The sequence below is a fragment of the Fistularia commersonii genome, chromosome 31 (genome assembly GCF_037954325.1).
Source record: "Fistularia commersonii isolate RoL2024-O1a breed Wild chromosome 31, RoL_Fcom_v1.0, whole genome shotgun sequence".
In the NCBI taxonomy this organism is placed as follows: Eukaryota; Metazoa; Chordata; class Actinopteri; order Syngnathiformes; family Fistulariidae; genus Fistularia; species Fistularia commersonii.
This window is the reverse complement of record NC_141314.1, coordinates 11,779,430-11,798,112: the sequence shown is the minus strand read 5'-3', so window position 1 is coordinate 11,798,112 and position 18,683 is coordinate 11,779,430. Positions and strand designations below refer to the sequence as shown.

General features: G+C 53.4%; 1 protein-coding gene across 2 annotated transcripts in view; it reads right to left on the bottom strand.

Annotated features, from left to right (window-relative positions):
• tenm1 (teneurin transmembrane protein 1) overlaps positions 1 to 18,683 on the bottom strand; it is a 203,657-nt gene that overhangs the window by 12,113 nt on the left and 172,861 nt on the right. For both annotated transcript variants that reach the window (XM_086178716.1, XM_086178717.1), the window contains exons 23-30: positions 10,716 to 10,870; positions 8,521 to 8,604; positions 7,155 to 7,349; positions 5,248 to 5,335; positions 3,721 to 3,917; positions 2,525 to 2,838; positions 1,691 to 1,863; positions 308 to 552 (exon numbers count right to left, since the gene is read on the bottom strand). In XM_086178716.1, coding sequence (XP_086034842.1) covers positions 308 to 552; positions 1,691 to 1,863; positions 2,525 to 2,838; positions 3,721 to 3,917; positions 5,248 to 5,335; positions 7,155 to 7,349; positions 8,521 to 8,604; positions 10,716 to 10,870 — 1,451 coding nt within the window. The remainder of the gene's footprint in view (positions 1 to 307; positions 553 to 1,690; positions 1,864 to 2,524; positions 2,839 to 3,720; positions 3,918 to 5,247; positions 5,336 to 7,154; positions 7,350 to 8,520; positions 8,605 to 10,715; positions 10,871 to 18,683) is intronic.

Sequence of the window (18,683 nt, the reverse complement as noted above, 5' to 3'; positions counted from 1 at the left end):
GTGTGTGTGTGTGGGGGGGGGGGCAGATGTTTCCGACCCGTGAATTAAGGTGATATTACATGGCTCAAAAGCGTCCACGACAGAAAACGGTCATGCAATTCATCTCAGGAATCTGTCTGATAATCCCAGGGACGGAGGTCGGCCTCTTTCACTTTTCAGATTCAATTCTGTGCCTGTTTACCAAACATGTGCTTTACCAACTGTCTGATGTTCTTCTGGCCAGACAAAGGTGTGTGTGTGTGTGTGTGTGTGTGAAGAGTCCAGCAGAGTTCCTGGAGATGGGGTTGTTTCCAGGAAGTGGACTCACCCTGAGCCTCCGCTCATAGGTGCTGTAGTTGGTCTTGCTCTGCTCCTTCCTCTGCCTCCACTCGATGAGGCTTGGTGCGTGGTCTCCGGGCAGGCTGATGTTGCAGCGGCTGGCGGTGGGACTGACTCCGCCCCCCAGGACCCCGGGGAGGAGGGGCTCCGTGCTGAGTGACAGCTCCATGCCGCTCGCCAGCGAGACGAAGAATGATCCGTCGGCGCTGACTTTGTAGGAGCTCTGGGCGTGGTCTGGACGCCGCACGCACGCACACACACACACACACACACACACACACACACACACACACACAGTGTGCAGTGAGCTGCAGCAGGAACCTAACAAGTGCTCAAACTGTGAGGTTACCAGACACTTCAGGGCTCCAAAGAACGAGGGGAAGAGAAAGAGAGAAGAGTGAAGAAGCGGAAGAAGGCTGCAAGCGATTTCTGATTAGGTGAAGGTTTCTGCACGTGATCATCTCGTCTCCTCCGTTCTGAGGTTCCAAACAGACTCCAGACCATCCCATCATTCCTTGTGCCTTCACCCCTCCGAAGCACAGTGACTGCAGGACAAATAAAACCTAAAGGAGCCCATAATGTCCCTTCCCTCCATCGCTATAAAACCCCGGGCTTCGGAGGCAGAGACCTGGTGTGTGTGTGTGTGTGTGTGTGTGTGTGTGTGTGTGTGTGTGTGTGTGTGGTTAGGGTTAGTGTGTGTCGGGGGCTCTGCCTCTCCCTGAAGTCCTGTCGTTGTGACAACTGCTTGAAAGCAATTAGCGTGAGTGTGAGCAGCCAGAGCTCCTGCTGTCCTGCAGCCCTCCGCTCCGCTGCAGCCATTAACACACCTCCACAAATAAACAAATAAGAAGAGAAACATCTCGTTTTCTTCTTCTTCTTCTCGCAAACAAAACAAAATTCCCTCCCTGGGAATCTGAACCTTATTAGGGTTTTCTCCCGATCAGCCGTGACCCCGTGGAGCTTCTATAAGCGACGGGTTATTGTGCCTCGCCGCCCATAAATGTTTAAATATCACCAGAACCTGAGGAGCTGCCCTGCTTCCACACCGCCTGGTTCCCAGGGGGGTCATAACCCGCCAACTGCATGCTTGCATTGATGTGTGTGTGTGTGTGTGTGTGCGTGTGTGTGTGTGCGTGTGTGGAGGGGAGGAGGAGAAGGGGAATAAACAGAGAATTACACAGTAAATAAATGTGGATGCTCCACCTGCCCTGGTTGGAGGTAAACCGTTCTGATCCTTTCCATTCACCCTCGTTCCCTGACATGCACAGCCCGTGTCCCCCGGGGCGCAGCACACACACACACACGCACACACACACACACACACTTGCGTGCACCAATGCACACATGTATGCACGCATGCATGCACACACACCTTGTCTGAAGGTGTAGATGGTGTCGCTGGCAGACAGGTTCGTGCTGGTGACAAAGTTCTCGTGGTTAGACGTGTCAACCTCCACACGAGACCAGCGCTCCAGGTTGCCATGGAAACCGCTTACATCACCCGTTGGCAGGGTGATGTTGGTCACACGGCCTTCGCTGTTGTACCTTTGAGAGTAAACACACAGCTGATGATGTACAAGCACAATTGCACACGGTTGACTGTCCTGCTGAGCGTGCACACACACATACAGGAACGCACACACACACACACATACAGGAACACACACACACACACACACACACATACACACACACACACACGCACACGCGTGCGCCTGAACGCTACTGCTTGGTTTTCTCCCTCTTCCACATAAACATGGGCGCAGGGGGTGTCAGCCATGATTTATATCTGCAATTATCCAGCTGTGGGATGTGAGATGGAGGCTAAGCCGGCGGTGGTGAATAATTCAGACAGATGTGTGTTTGCCTGTGATTCCGGAGATACGTGCGATCAAAGGGACGCCCGGACGTCCTTCAGCTGATCTGTCGCTTAAGCAAAGACTCGAGAGACGGAGGAGCCGGCCCGTCGGATCTCGGCCCCGGCGCCACCAGATGGCACTCACATTTCACACAGAGGCGAGGCGAGGCGAGGCGAGGCGAGGTGAGGCGAGGCGAGGGGAGGGGAGGGGAGGGGAGGGGAGGGCAGGGGAGGGGAGGGGAGGGGAGGGGAGCGACAGCAGACAGTGGAGGAGAGAGAGAAGCAAGCAGGCGAGAACAAAGAGCTGAGGAGGAGAAGTGCGAGAACATTGAGAAACTAGGAACCTACTCAAAAACAGTGGTCCAACTGTTCTCGTCGCTCTTGGTTGCTAGGAGACCGCTGCTGCCGTGGTAGTTGATATGAGCGATGTCGTGACCCTGGGCCGACACCTTCCTCAGGGTCCCGCTGTTGCTAAGAGACAGCCAGTACACCTGTCCTCCGGGCAGGGCGAGCCACAGCGGCACGCCGTGGGCGTCCCTCCTCACCTGCAGGCCGCGGCCGTCCCGGCCCGTCACGCCGGCCAGCTGGCCGTCCGGCCCGTACGAGAAGTTGTACAGGTGGTGGCCGGTGATCAGGTGTTTGGTGTGCAGGTGGGAGCCGTTCTGCGGGGAGAGGAGAGGCGGGTCAGGAACCCGAGGTCGTAGAGTTTCTCCGCCACGAAGGGCCGCCGCCGCCGAGGGCCTCCTCCTTCTCGTAGGAGAGGGAGTACGGACGTCTTCCCCTCTGTGGGCTAACGGCTAACGGCGCCGACCCCCCGGGCTCAGACCGGGTCCTACGGTCCGCTCGCCCGAACCCAGGAGCCCCATCTCCGTCATATCCGGGCGGACGGGACGAGCCGGGGATAATGTCATCTTCTGAAGTATCGCTCCATCTGGTGAACGATGGGTCAAAGCGGATTCACTGGAAAGTAGCGGTTCTGAACGGCTCACTCCATCACCAGGCACCCTTTGGCTTGGCGGCGCCGGTGCCGAGGGCTACCTCGGGCTACCTCGGGCTACCTCGGGCTACCTCAGGCTACCTCGGGCTACCTCAGGCTACCTCGGGCTACCTGGGGCAACCTGGGGCGCAGCGGGCCGCCTGCGGGGCCGGGTCAGGAGGCAGGACTGGCCTGAATGCATTTTAAACGCGTGTTTTCTTTTCTTTTGTTGTTTCTTTGATCGTTTTCAGGTCGTTCCTTTGAGCCCGCCTGCGATGGGATGATCGCCCGCTCCTCTCCTAACACGGCTCTGACAGTTTCCCGGGAAACATCTGAGGTTTCCGTCAGACGTCGGATTCAAACACGGTGTTCTGCGGCGAACGCTTTTCAGAAGCTGTCAGGATCCCGGGCCGCCGCCGGCTGGCTGTGTGGAAAGCGAAGCTGAAAGGGAGCAAAACGAACGGAGTCTGGATGTTTAAATGGGGCCGAGCCTCCTCGCTCAGACCCTCCCCTTCCCGCGGCGTCAAGCTATTGTGAAATGCGCGGGCGGAGCTTCGGCGGCGTCCACCTGGCTGAAGAGATAAAGCTCCTGGTCCAACGGGGAGCTGATCTCCACCAGGCCGGCCGGGCCGGGCCGGGGCTGGTTGGGGTTGACGGCTCTGATCCGGATGTTGCCCAGGTCTGCGATGTACAGCGTGCCGTTGGGGCCGACGGCCAGGGAGGAGGGGGCTTTGAGACGGGCGTCCCGGGCGTAGCCTCCATCGCCTGATAACGGGGACAAAAGAAGAAAAGCAGCCATTATCGGCGAACACTCCGCGGACGTCGGGCGGCGGCGGAGTCGCGGCCTTTATCGGTGCGGCTCAGGACTCGGACTCACGCCGCTCCCAAAGCCGCGGACACGACGGCCTTGACGGCGGCGGGGCCGCTCAGACGCTCGGCCCGTGCGGCGGGAGAATGGCGGGATAAAGCCCTTCAGATGCTGTCAGCAGCACGCCGGCGGCCTCTGATGGGTCGGCGCAGCCGCCGGGGCGGCGCCTTATCTTACGACGGCGCGCACGTGGCGAAACGGGCCGAGTGTTTAGGCGAAAGGCTCGGAGAGGGAGGGCCTTTGAAGAGAGTAATCATCTGTTAACAGCATGACATGATTGAAAATATGCAAAGTACAACCCAGGAAATGGGGACGTCACAGCCCATTGGCTCGTGGCGCAGGAGAGACATTTCCCTCCATTTTGAAAAGAAAAAAAAAAAAAAAAAGACGCACTTTTATGATACGAATTAAATGATAAAATCACATCCTCCGCCGCCGCATGGCCCGACTGTCAAAGGAACATCTGCTTATTTGTCTGGCCCCTTCTCCGCGTCCTTAATTACATTTCAGGTGCCCGTCCATGATACATCATCCAGTTAAAACCTTTGGCTGCCAAACCCGAGCCTTTTCTTTTGCCAGCTGTAAAATGAATGGATTCGAAAGGTTTCTCTTGAGCTGCTTCCAGTGGAAGAAAAAAAGCCGGAGGTTGTTTTGGGGTTTTTTTTCTGGGGAGGAGCGGCTCCTCGGCAGAGGATCAGACAGCGGCGGCGATGTCGGCCGTCTTCGGGGCGGAGAGATCGTTCATTTTCATCCCGGTCATCGATATCTGATGTAATACACGGGGATTCAAAGCCTTCGGCCACTCATTGGCTCGTTGGTTATCCCGCAGCGGCGGCCTGTCCAGGCTGGTGGGACGGGAGGCGGGGACCGATCGCGGGGCCACGTGAAGGGACGCGCGGCGTTCGGTCGCTTCACTCATTCATTCACACGTCGTCTAGAGACATTCATCCTCTCACGCACACTTCCCAAGAACCTGGTGCACGCCCCCCCCGCTCCCACCGGGAACGCGAGTCCCCGGTAACGTGCTTGGAAACCAGGCCAGCTGTGATATGATCTGATCTGATTTTTAAGTGCAGAGACATGTTGTTGTTGTTGTAGGCCCATAATCCTATTAGACATAATCTAATACTCTCACATCACCTAATCCTGCCTTCACATATTAAGTGTGTGTGCGTGTGTGTGTGTGTGTGTGTGTGTGTGTGTGTGTGTGACTGCCTGATGACCCACCTGAGAAGCAGTCACAGTTGGGGTCTATCTTGCAGTCGCAGTCGGTCGGGGCTCCGGAGATAACCGATATCTCGCCGTTGGTGGAGACCTGCGAAGTGTCGGAGAGCAGGTGAGACTTTCCCCTTTTGGGAGGTAAAACCTCACGGGCAGGACAGATAATGGCGTCAGATCGGGATGGAGATCGGACCACTTAATAAGAACCCCTTTCTCCTGGTGAAGGACAGAAAATCCAAGGTGAGAACGAAGACACAAAAAGTACTTGAGGGAAAAAAATTCTGAAAAAAGATGATTTTGGCAAAAGAAACCAAGGGCGGAGCTTTATCTCAAAAAATAACCGTCTTGTGACTTTCAGTTTTTCTTCACTGATGGAAAGGTACCAGGAAGCATCGAAAGCGGGCGTATTCGTTGCCGTGTATTTAGTTTGGGTTTTATTCCGAGCTTCACCTGAGAAGATGAGAAGAAGTTTTCTGCGCCGCTCGTCCCGTTTGAGTTCTAGGATGATTACATTCACGACTAGAGAACTTTCAAGGCACGGGATTTGTCTCTTCACGTGCAGTTCCTCCGGGTCTGAGGCCGAGAATGCAGGAATTTAGTCCTAAATGATGTTTTAGTCAATGATTGAATGAATGCGATGCTTTATTCGATACATTGGATGAATGTCAGGTTTTAGTTTGTGCAGGAATCACATTCATCTTTCTTAGTCAATATCGTGTTTCAATTCATGAGTAAAATGAATGCCATTGATGATGCATGAATTATTTTCATGATTGAGTCAATGAATGGATATGTTTCTGAGCTTAGTCATGTAATGGCTGCCAGCAATGTTTGAGTCAAGTTGTGGAAAACGCCAGTGTTTTAGCCGGCGAGCGCCGGGATGCAGCGAGCGTCGTCCTGCTGAGCAGATGAACGGAGGCAGAGCACCGGCAGGTGGAGGTGTGATGAAATGTCTTTCGTATTCCTGTTCCCGTTGCTTCCAGGGACTACAGATGGAAACCGGTTCTACCCGGAATCTGGACTGACCGGCTTTGCTCCAGTGGAGCCTGATGGTTTTGTGCACGGCCCGCTGATGGACGAACCACATTTAATGCTACAGATCTTACCGGTGACTGTGCAACTCTTGAGGAATCGAAAAAGGAGAAATTATGATTACGATTTCATTCTGGTTTCAATCATTTAGGAAACGTTTTCCCGTCCAGGGCGACGTGACCTGCGGGGCCACGACGAGTCCTCGCCCTCAGGGGCCCGACACGCCCCTGCTGCCCAGAAGGGAGGACGGCGGGGCCGCCACGCAGCCTCGGATTGCCGCGGGCGGCCGCTAAATGAAAATTTGAAGTGCGAGGCGCGGCAGGAAGTCTTCGCCAGATTAGGTTAGCAGCTGAAATGTGAGAGACTCTTTAGCGACGGCATAGCAGGGTCTCTGACGGATCATCTGTCTGCTTTACCGCCGTCAGAACAGCCGCGGTCACTCCTGCGGACCTACGGCCGACCAAACATCCCGTCTCCAACACGGCGTTCGGACGGGAGGCGCCATCCAGAACACGTGTCCTGCTCACAGCGAGGCTGATGTGGCTGAACCGCGATCTACCTCCCTTTCTGTTCCTGGAGGTGGCCTTTATAAAGGTTCACTACCCAGCTAAGAACCTGCTAAGAACTGCTTCACACAAAAAGATGGATAAGATGTTTTCCAAACTGCAAATCATATCAAATATATATATACTGTATATACACACATAAGCATACATTCATACATGTAAATGTGTATATATTTATATATACACATACACACAAATATAGGTATATATATACATATATATATACGTTTATATATGTATATATACATTTCGGAGCGTCCAGCCACGGAAGGCTGAGGGAAAGTGTCGAGGTGAAGGTGTGAGAGGAGGAGGAACCTGCTGAATGCGGTTGATGCGCCTCTCGTCCGTCTCGGCGATGTAGAGCGTGCCGAGGTGCGACAGGGCGATGGCCTTGGCCGCCTCCAGCGTGGCGCGAACGGCCGCCCGGCTCACGAGGTGGTGGTCGATCCCGGGCACCTGGCAGTGGATGGGACGGCCGGCTACGATACGAACTTGAAGACTCTCCGATACCTAAAGAACAGGCATCGTGGATCGGTGGCTGGACGGTCGTGCACGGAGCGTGACGCTGCAGGGCGGGTTACTGTCACCGGCTGCCGTTCCGACAAACCCCATTTCCTTGCTGTTTTATGTCTTAGCTTGAGTAACATTTTGTGGATGTTTAACACACGAGTCGCGTGCCGGCAGAGTAACTCTCATTTCAGGACCAGAAGACGCTGCTTTTTTCACACGACGACGACGCGTTTATGGACTTTTTTGGGCTAACGAGCCTCAGGCGGCCTAAACATTGAGCCTCGTCGCATCGGGCGATGAAATGAGCCTGAACTTCTGAGGCCGTTCGATCGCGACGCCGAAGAAGACGACTTTAACGGTTTTAGGGAGAACGGGTGGACGGACTTTTCCTTGTCTCATTTATTATTCATCTTTTGCATCGGCCGCGTTACAGCCGCTGTTTGCGAAAAAAGCATTTCCAGTAAGTACGTGTGGACGTACGGATTTCATTAAAAGATTCAAAACATGTTTGTTTGTCAATATCTCATGTTTCATCACGGCTTCCAGACGTGAAGAGGCGCGGCCCACACATGCGCACAACGATTTATTTTGCTATTTCTATTCGGTGCGGTCAATAGTCTGGAGAATATGGTCAGACACAGAACACGGCGACCCCACACAAGAAGGGAATCCTGTGGGAATCCAACCAGGGACCTTCTGGCTGTGAGGGGGCGGAGCAAACCTCCACGCCACAGTGCCGCCACAGCCGCTGTGTCGGCGTCGCGTCCAGACCCGTGACTCGGCGCTGGTGCTTTCGCTTTATCGGCAAACACTGCTTATTTTTATGGAGCGGCGGAACAAATTACCCGAAAACTACGCGGCCGTAGCCTTTGGAGATGTTTCTCCGTGACCGGTAATCCATTCTTGTTGGTAGATCGCTGATGAAAACTGCCATTTTCTGAAAATACACGCTCTCCACAGAGGCTGGAGCTCCCCTTCCTTCCCCTCCCCCCCTCGTACCATGTACTACTTCCTGCCGAGGTCGCTAATGTGACGAGGCAGCTTGAAATATTTAGTTCCCTCTCTTTCTCTGCCGTGTTCTCGTGCACGAGTGGATACGCCGGAGGAGGAAACGGCTGTATAATTCATTTGTTCGCCAAAGCTTGTGGCATATAAAGGCTGGAGTCCGTACCTGTAGAACGATATTGTTGTCCAGGATGTAGAGCGAGTTGTCCAGGGGGTTTATGGCCAGGTCTGTGGGCCACTCCAGGCGCACCTGCGCACAGACACAGCGCACAGGCAGAGCTTGAATTCCCGGCTCGTAAGAAGCCTCTGCGGCATGGCCGCAAAAGTCCCTTCCAGGGGAAACAAGAATATCTGCTTAATAACACGGGGTTAGGCCTCTTGCCCCCCCCCCCCCGCTCATGCAAAGGTCAGCGGCGGGCAGGGAATCTTCCCGGTGTTTATTCAAGAGCCGCGCCGCCTCGCCTCGCCACCGATCCAAAATGTCAGCCAATAACCACGATCGGCGGCCGCTCAAATAGCACGGCGCGCCGCGGGGGGCGAGGACAGGCGAAGGCACGGCGGGGCGCGGCCGCCCACATCGCCGTCCACTTCACGCTCGCATGGCGGCCCGCGACCACCGCCGAGCGGAGGCGGCGCGGCGCGGGGACGGCCGAGGTGATTGATGACCGCGAGGATGGATCGGTAAATAAATGGATCTCGTTAAATTGACACTGACATGTCCAATTATAAGCGCCAACAAATGAAGGAGAAGAGGGTTCAGTCCTGAATCCCATTTTAACTTGCGGAGCCCAGAGATTCATCAAGATGGACTCGTCCTGTCCGTAGCCCGGAGCCGACACGCGTCAAACCTTCCCCGCTCGTTCGGATTCTGAACTTTGCAGAACACGGCTCACAATTACATCCGGCGCCTGACGAGGCTTTAAGATCCGCCCTCGACGCTCGTCGTACCACCGTCATGGAAAACAACTCCGCCTCTGCCCGAGCGCACCTCACCGTTTCACTGTAAATGTCGTAGACGGCTGGTTATCAACATCACGTTTCATTTCAAGAAGTGCGACCTCCTCGTCACGAAACCTTCCGGGTCGTTTCATGTTTTTCCAAAGCACAAATAGAGCCGCGTCAGAACGACAGCTGAGCTTCTAAGAACACAAATAATAAGTATTGTGCTCTCTGTGCTACCAGAGACAGGAGAAAAGTTGAAGCTGTTCTTCTAGTCCCGTTCAGTTCTACATAGAGCGCGACACCATCAGCGCAAGGTGATCTCCACATTGGACCACCAGGGAGCCGTGCCTTGGGAGCAGCTCGGGTCTGCCTCGGAGTCCACCCGGGCCAGATCGCCACTTCTGGTTTTATTTTTTCCCTCAAATACAGAGACTTTTCACTGTAAATCCTTCTATTACAGGTTTCCCCAATCGACCCGACAGGAGGCCCCGAGCAAGGCGCTACAAGTGAGACCCGAAGTCCAGGTGGACGGCGAACAAGCCGACCTCCCAAAAGGGCGAATAGAAAAACAGCTGAACGCCGCGGAAGCCGGTTCCGCTCGTCGGTGGAAGAAAATAAAAACGGCAAAACACTTTGTGAGTCTCCAGCTTTTTCAGCCGACTTTTCCGACATCCGTGAACCCGGCGGCATTTCTCACCCGGACTTAGCTTTTCCTAAAACGCAGCGGTTCCGGCACGCGGTCGTGATCGGAATTCCCGGCGACGCCGCGCGGCAACGAACGCCAATCGGAACGTCGGTGCGACCGGAGCGTCACGAAGGCAGAGCGACCCTTTGCTTTCCGGCGGCGCTGGCCGTGAATCCACAGCGACAGAGGCTCCGGCCAGGTCACGGAGGTTTACAAGAACAAATACGGGATGATGGTGGCAGATGATGACAACCTGCCCGGGGACTCTGCCCTTTGCAGACACGTGAGAACACCTCTGGGGATTCACATGGTCTGAAAACATCTCACCCTTGTGTGTGCACACAACCTGCGCCGCATCTGGACGCCACGCTTCGCTCTGATTGGCCTGCGAGAAGGCAGCGCCGGATCTGAAGGTTAGCTGATGAACTTTACGCAGCCCATCATGCATGTGCGCACATACACTCACACACACACACATGCATACACACACACACACTTGCAAATGTTACAATTTATAAAATATAAATGAAAGTCCACCTTTTACTTTTATATTTTGGGTTTTTTCATCCTTTCGCTATGATTAGTTGATGCAGTACGTGTGTGTGTGTGTGTGTGTGTGTGTGTGTGTGTGTGTGTGTGTGCGTGCGTGCGTGTGGTTTCCGACAAAAGATTGGAACAGGAACAGCGTCTGGAAGCTCCTGCACTCCACAATCCTCTGAATATTAATGTCTTACCTGGCTGATGTCCATGCGAGCGTCACAGCTTAGCGGCTGAGTCGACATCAGTCCGTTTGAGCCAATCACGGTGGAGAGCAGACCCCTCTCATTAATCTTCTGAATGGTGGTGCCATCCACAAAGTAGACGGCGCCTCTTTTATCCACCGCAATACCTGGTGCGGGAGAGCGAGAGAGGCACAATGAGCTCCGGATGGCGGACGGAAGGGGGGGAGCCGAAACAAAAAGGGAGAAAACGGGAGTGCGATAGCGGGGAGGAGATGGAGAGGAGAGAGAAGTAAAGCGTGGAGAGGACAGGGCTTCAGAGAGGCTTCCAATTCAGTTAGACATTCGGCCGTGTGAGTGGCCGTCTTATCGAAAGCCCCGCGCCGCAGAAACGTAATTATATTTCCATTCCACGGCCCAGTAAAGGGATTAGAACAATGCAACCGCGGGAAGAACTTATTTGTCACATTAGATGTGAGCGCCGCCGCCGCCGTGAACTTTTGACACGTGACACTTGGAAAAATAGTGCGAGATAAACACGCAGGTTTGTGCCTGCAGTTTCTATACTTCCTGCACGTGTGTGTGTGTGTGTGTGTGTGAGGGAGGATGTTTTCATATCACAAGCATACACTTGAACTCTCCTTGCAGTGAAGCACTGCAGCTGACGCTGAGCAGAGGAGGGGGTGCAGGACCAGGTAGTAAAGGTCAGGGCAGACGATGAATCATCCGTTATGGATGAGGAACGACCTTCATCCTCGTCTCATCTCCATGCAGACTCCAGCTCCTCAGCAATATTCCCGACTCCAGACTCACCGAGGGCTTGCACTTAACACCTGCCGCAATCAGCCATATTTCAGGACCGCCGCCCCCCCCCCCCCTCGCCGCCCCTCCTCGCCGCCCCCCCTCGCCGCCCCCCCTCGCCGCCCCCGCAGCACCGTTTGGAGGCAGATCTTGTAGATGTTTTTTCATGAGGTGATGCCAGGTGTTTGCAGATATCCCTTTATGACAGCCAGACATCAGCGGGAGGTAAAGGCTGCTTTTGTCAAAGCCGGACACCATCCATCTGCAGCGCAACCGTGGACGGAGACACCACTGCAGCCTCACAATATGGAAACACTTCAGACTGAGAGGGGAGAGGAGGACCGAGACACAGCTACCTCCAGGCTGTAGCTAGCAACCCTAGCAAGACGGAGCCAGCAGAGGAAACCAGGTTGTAGGTAGCCAAGTGGTAGCAGGTTAGTCAGGAGGTAGCTAGCAGATTAGGCCAGGAGGTAGCTAGCAGATTAGGTCAGGAGGTAGCTAGCAGATTAGGTCAGGAGGTAGCTAGCAGGTTAAGTCAGGAGGTAGCTAGCAGATTAGGTCAGGAGGTAGCTAGCAGGTTAAGTCAGGAGGTAGCTAGCAGATTAGGCCAGGAGGTAGCTAGCAGATTAGGTCAGGAGGTAGCTAGCAGATTAGGTCAGGAGGTAGCCAGTAGATTAGGCCAGGAGGTAGCTAGCAGATTAGGCCAGGAGGTGGCTAGTAGATTAGGCCAGGAGGTAGCTAGCAGATTAGGCCAGGAGGTAGCTAGCAGATTAGGCCAGGAGGTAGCTAGTAGATTAGGCCAGGAGGTAGCTAGCAGATTAAGTCAGGAGGTAGCTAGCAGATTAGGCCAGGAGGTAGCTAGTAGATTAGGCCAGGAGGTAGCTAGCAGATTAGGCCAGGAGGTAGCTAGCAGATTAGGCCAGAAAAGAACATAAATTTGGAACGAGGGAGCGGCGAAAGAGAGAGAGACAAACAAAGGAGATCTTCCCCTGCTGATGGCGTCTAATCAGTGTAATAGTAGCTGTTAGCGCCTGTATTTGGCCGCCGGTCTGGAGTGAGGCGCCGTAATTAGGGTAATTATCACAATGCATCAATTTCACATCACGTTAGCGTCACCATGCTAATCCTCCGCGGCGCCCTGCAGGGTCGAGCGCCGGTCTGAACGCCGGCAGGATGACGCAGCGCGATGTTTCCGGCAGAACTCCCCTCCGACGTTATCGCTATTTTCTTTTCTTTGTTATCCTCCATCCCAACCCCCCGCCTCCGGAGGAACGTGGGGACACTCCTCTGCTCACCCTCTGAGCCGGGATGGTAATAACTCACGGCCCCCTTCCTGGAAGGAGGCGCCGAGGTCTCGTCCTCGGTGATACATGACGGCGTTCCCTTTAACACGTGCACGCACGCACGCACGCACGCACGCACGCACACGGGTGGAAAACAACGGCCGCAACTTGATTCACAAATGTCCTGAAAGCGAGCGTGGCAGCGGGCGGAGGGTTGCGAGGTCACTGTGTTTCCTCCAGAGGCCAGAAGGTGAACTCTGGAGCTCTCCCTTCTGGCCCCTTCATCTTCCATCTGACACAGAATGATTACGGCGCCCCCGCAGCCCGACAACCTCCTCGCCTCCACGCTTCCACGCCTCCTCGCCTCCACGCCGTCCTCTCACACCTGCCCGCCGCTCTCTTTTTGTTCTTTTCTTTCCCATGTTTTTTTTTTCTTCTTCTTCTCCTTCCATTGCTCACCAGTATATGGAATCCGCGACCTCTGGCCCGTCGATAATGTCCCCGCTCCGCTTTCTTTTTCTTTTTCGAATTCATTTCCTCCGCTCTTGTCGGCCTCGCCGTTTCTCCTCCCGTCAGCCGAGGTTACGCGAGAGGGACGCGTCGGATCCGCCGCGCAGTCTGAGCCTATTTAGTCTAAATTTATGCACGCTCTCCGTTGCGGCGGCGCCGTCTTCGCATCCATTTCTCCTCTTCTTTCCTTTCACTTCTCCATCATTCCTCCTCCCCGCACTCCCACCTCAGACCTGTCCCTGATCATAAGGCTCATAAATCCTGCACAAGGACATGACAAGCCGGCGAGGACTCTCTCTCAATGCTTCCGTTCCACTTGTGCCGTCCCCGTACATTATGATCGCTCCTTCTCAGCTTCCCCGTCTTCTCCCGCGACGCCCTCCACGCCCGCAGCCTCCCGGCAGACGCCGATCCGTTGGCAGTAAATACGGGATCCCGGTGCCGCACTGCAGAGCGGGAGACCTTTCTTTTTGGGAAAGCTTGTAGAAAGCGTGAGCCTGGCCGTTAGCGATGCAGCCACAGGTTCACTCTCTCCTTCCTCCTGCTCCTGCAGAATCACCGGTCAGGTGTACAAATGGTGGTTTCTTTGACTGATATTAGAGCTTCAGCTGTTTCAGCACGTGGCTGTCGACGCTTCCGACGCCTCCCGGCCCAAACAGCCCCTCTATCCTCAACCTTCTGCTTCCGCTCTCTCTCTCTATTTTTGTTCTGACCAGTCAGAAGAGGGCGGAAGGCCTCCCAGGTGGAAGAGTGCGGACCGGACGCGCTCGACGTGCACAGGGTCAGCTCTCACCTGGGGCCAGATGAATGAAATCATCGAAAATAAAAATGCATATGAATTAAGAAATCGATCAAATTGCTCGGCTCATGAAGTAGACATCACATTTGCTTTGCTCAACATACAATCCGATCAAACAGCAGCCCGGACAAACAACGCGAGAGGTCGGCGCCCACGGGGAGCCAGACGGACGAAGGGTGACGGTAAGAGCCTGCAATTGTAGGGGAGAAGGCCTTCCTCTCCCAGGTCCCAGCTGTCGGGGAGGGCAGGTTGACTTCTTCACTTTACAGACGTCAGCGTGAGATGGACGGGATGTGCTGACCCAGAGATAGTGGAGAAAGATGGAGAAGGAACTGGGGGAAAGCGGGAAGAAGACGTACGGGTGGAAAACAACTGCACAGCTAGAAGACCCCGTCACGCCTCCTGGGAACATTCATGTAACAGCTGTATGTGCCAGCCGGCGGGGAGAGAAGGGTTCTTCTTGCTGGGAGTTCCAAGTATAAGACCCGTTTACTGCAGGCGCTGGGAAACAGCACAAGTCTGGGCTCCTGTTTTAAATGATCTTGTATTAGGGACTTTTAAGGAAGCGTTGCTTGATACACACATATATCTAAATTGATCCGCCTGGTAGAGAATCGTCCCACTGCAGCCCGATTCCCACGACTTCAGTTTTGGCGTCCAACTTGGGGCTTTAGGGGTGTAGACGGGACGAGGACAACAACTGGGAAAAAGCCCAAGAAGACCAGGAGGCTTTGGAGGAACCGGGACCTGCACGGGAGGAGATTGTGGCCTTCTGTGCCTGCGGACGCCCCACTGAACGGTAAAGAGAAAACCTGTTGTTCACCGGATTTCTCCAAATCGGATAAATCAAATTGAGACACAGAATCAAACTATTCCCTGACCGTGTGAAATTTGAATTAAGAGAAAGGCGTGTTCAGGGTTAAAGTCCCAGGATTGGGTGAAGGGGCCTGTGTTAACCCATCGTAGACTGACGTACGTGTTGTACGCAGCACCACATTGGGAGGTTTCAGTAGGTCTAAGGGTTTTAGGGAAAAATAAAAATAAAAAATAAAAATTAATAAATAAAATAAATAATCAAATAGTTACAGAATCGTGTTAGAGTCCTGCAACAAATAAACATGTTAGAGTCCCGAAAGGATTTAATTATCAGCAAACATGAATAAATAAATAAGTAAATACATAAAATAATAAGAAATAAAATAAAAGAAATAGATTAATATATATATATTATATATAAAAAAAATATATAATTTTTTTTATATAATACATTGAACACTGAGGGAGGGTGAATTTGGAAGGGAGCGTGAGGAGGACGGCGGCTGTGTTGGTTTAACATGAGAAGAGACGTACGGGACGATGGAAGAACAGATACTGTCGTCGGTAAGAAGGAAGGGTGACGAAAGGTAAAAGAAAAGTTGGCCAGAATTGTCCGACACCATGCGAGAGGAAGGATGGGAGCTGTTGTTCAGCCACGCTGGTGGGAGCGCTCCCATCAGAAGTACAGGAGGCCTTGGCCAGCAACCCTCACCTGTATATGGGAACGTGGGAACGCTTCAGGAGACACGTAATCCATCACCTCAAGCAACACATACTGAAGAAAAACAAAGAACAAGGAGATACCGAGGAGTCGACACTTCAGCTCCTTAAACTGCAGTTAGCTGAGGCCCGAGCCAAAACCATTAATAATAAACAAGAAAAAAAGAAAAAGGAGAGAGAGCATGATGTGGCAGAGACCGGTTCACCGAGGAGGCCACGGAATGGCCGTTCTGTGTTATAAAAGATCTGGTGACTCATTACATCCCAATGCACGGGTTCCCCTCAATTATCCGTTCAGACGATGGAACTCACTTTAAAAGCGCATCTCTGATGAAGGTCGATAAATTGTTAGGTCTCTGTCACAGGTTTGGTTCGGTTTATCATCCCCAGAGTCGAGGTGGCGTGGAACGCATGAACGTACCCTCAGGGACAAATGAGCTGAAATGTGCCACTCAATGGGACCGGATTGGCTACAAGCGCTTCCCACAGCCCTGCTGGCAGCCAGGCAAGATGTGTCCACCAGGACAGGTTTCTCTCCCTATGAGTTGTGGACGGGCCGGCTAATGCCGGGCCAGCGGCCTCCCTTATACCGGCCTCTGAAGTACCAATCCCCAACCTGTCATATAAACCCTACTGGGCTCAACTGAACTCACTTGCTTCTAGCGTCTCCCGACAGGTGGCTGATCGAGCTGCACCAACGGAAGCCGAAGAGCCTCCAACTTGGGACCCAGTGTTCCTTAAATGGCTGTTCAGGAAGTGGCAGGAACCGGCGTGGACGGGCCGGTTCACCGTCACGGCTCGAACCGACGGGCCGTCCAGCTCAGAGAGAAAGGAGCGTCGAAGTGGTACCGTTACTCTCAAATCCATCCCCATCTCCCGTGATTACGGAAATGATGACCCTTTTCGGTGGATCGGGGCGTCCAAACCCCAAGAGGGGGAGGCCTGTTACAGGCCGTATCATAAGCTGTGCAGTAGTAACATGCTTCGTTCTAGTATTCTGTGTCCGAACAATATCGAAGAATTTTCACATGTACGAACCCCCGCAGACTGCAGGTACAACCAACACAAGTCTTGTCAGGACGAGCAGGAGCTCGATAACCGGCGCCTGTGGACAAGAGACAGTGCAAGATGTAAAACAATAAAAATGCAGATAAATAAAGTCGAAGAAAAATCCAATGCGTACGAATAAAATCTACACAGTAAAATGGTGATCGACAAAAATGTGAAGAGATCAAATTATGTGTGAGATAAAAATATGAAAAGAGAGATAGAACTGCAATGTATATGGATAAAATAAAAAATTAAAATGCATATACATAAAATAATATATATATATATGAACAAAATCTAAATAACTAAAATGGATATCAATAGCATCTAAAACAAAAGTGTATAAATAAAACCTGTCTTTGTTGCCAAGCCTTGCCCGCCATGATCGTTTACATCACTGAGCGGAATCTGGACGTTTTCTTGAAAGCACGCGGTTGCGACGGAGAATCGCGACAAATTGTCATTGTCGTGCGCCGGAATCCCGAGCAGATAAACCTCCGTGTCATGTTAAGTTAATTTGCACCTCCTCTGTGGCGCAGATAGACACACACACACACACACACACACACTCACATCAAAAGCCTGACTCCTTCTCCCCGGGCGACCCGACACTCTGATACTGGTGTTTAGAAGCTGGCAGGCCGACTGCTGCAGAGATAATTGAGATAAATTTCAAGTCCAGAGGGAGACGGACATTTGGTTGAAGTCGAGACTGATTTTTATCATCAAAGAAAAGTGAAGTAGACTTAGTGGCATTGACCTCAGAAGAAAAAAAGACGAGGACTGTGTGTGTGTGTGTGTGTGTGTGTGCGTGTGTGTGTGTGCGGAGGGGTGATGGGACAAAGGGACACGATGAGGAATCGCTTCAATTATGATTTACGGGCCAATCACTCTCAATCAAACAAACTCTTTGTTCTCCGTCCTTGTCAAAAGAATATCAGCTACAACGGCCCCCCGAGGCAGCGCAATACAATCCAATCTGATTAATGCCTCCGAGAGGGTCCTGGAGAGCATCGGTGTTGATTACAGCTATTGGAGGAGAAGAGGCCGTCGGGGAGCCTCGGAGCGGCGGCGGCAGGGAAGGTGTAAGGTGAGGAACCACATGGAGAGGAGGACACTAATTACTACCATAACTCGCACACTGCATATCATCCTGTGTGGGACCAGAGCAGCCTCGCAGCTTGTTGGAGCAGGGGAGCATGTGGTCATACACGTGTGTGTGTGTGTGTGTGTGTGTGTGTGTGTGTGAGCAGCAGCCAGCCTGTGGTTTGTGTGTGTTTTACCTCACCTCTGTGAATGTGGGAAGGGAGCAGACGAGGTGAACACAAAGGATTCTGCATCAGGAGGTCCTTCACCTCTGAGGACTCCAGGAGATCCCATCTCAGCGCCGGCAGAAGCGCTTTCAGACCAGAAGTCCAAAGCTTGCTATCAGAGCCGCTCCTTTTTATCACTTTGGAAAGTGATGGCGGCGCAGCGGGGGCGGTGCATTGCCCGCGGCAGGAGGTCCCACAACGGGATCCGAGGGCCACACGGGGCCGAAGGGGAGTTTCATAGTTTTTCTCCGGGTTCTGCGGGCTCTGCGGGCAGAGGATGATCGGTTAACGGGCGTCTGCAGGCGCCGACGTGCAGATGAGCGGCTGCATTGGATCATCCCAAGGGGTCCTGATCTAGATTCCAGGCATCGGCCGGGATGCTTTGGCCCAAAGCTTTGACAGATCCTTCTCGGGCAGGTCGCCGTGAAACGCCGCCGCTCTCTGAACGTCTCTCCTGACGCCGCTGCGGCATCCAGGCGCCAAACAGCGACGCGGTCCCGACATGTCCATCGCAGCTTTGCGGTTCTGACCGAGTCCTGCTTGGAATTGCAAATATTCTTGAGCTTGCAGGCCTTCTGGGCTCAGACGTCCCGCTCCGATGGTCTTCGCTCACGGCGCTCCCCGGGTCGACAAGATCCAGCTGCCGACAGTGGACGGTGATCGGATGGACGGCTGATGAATTAATCGTCGA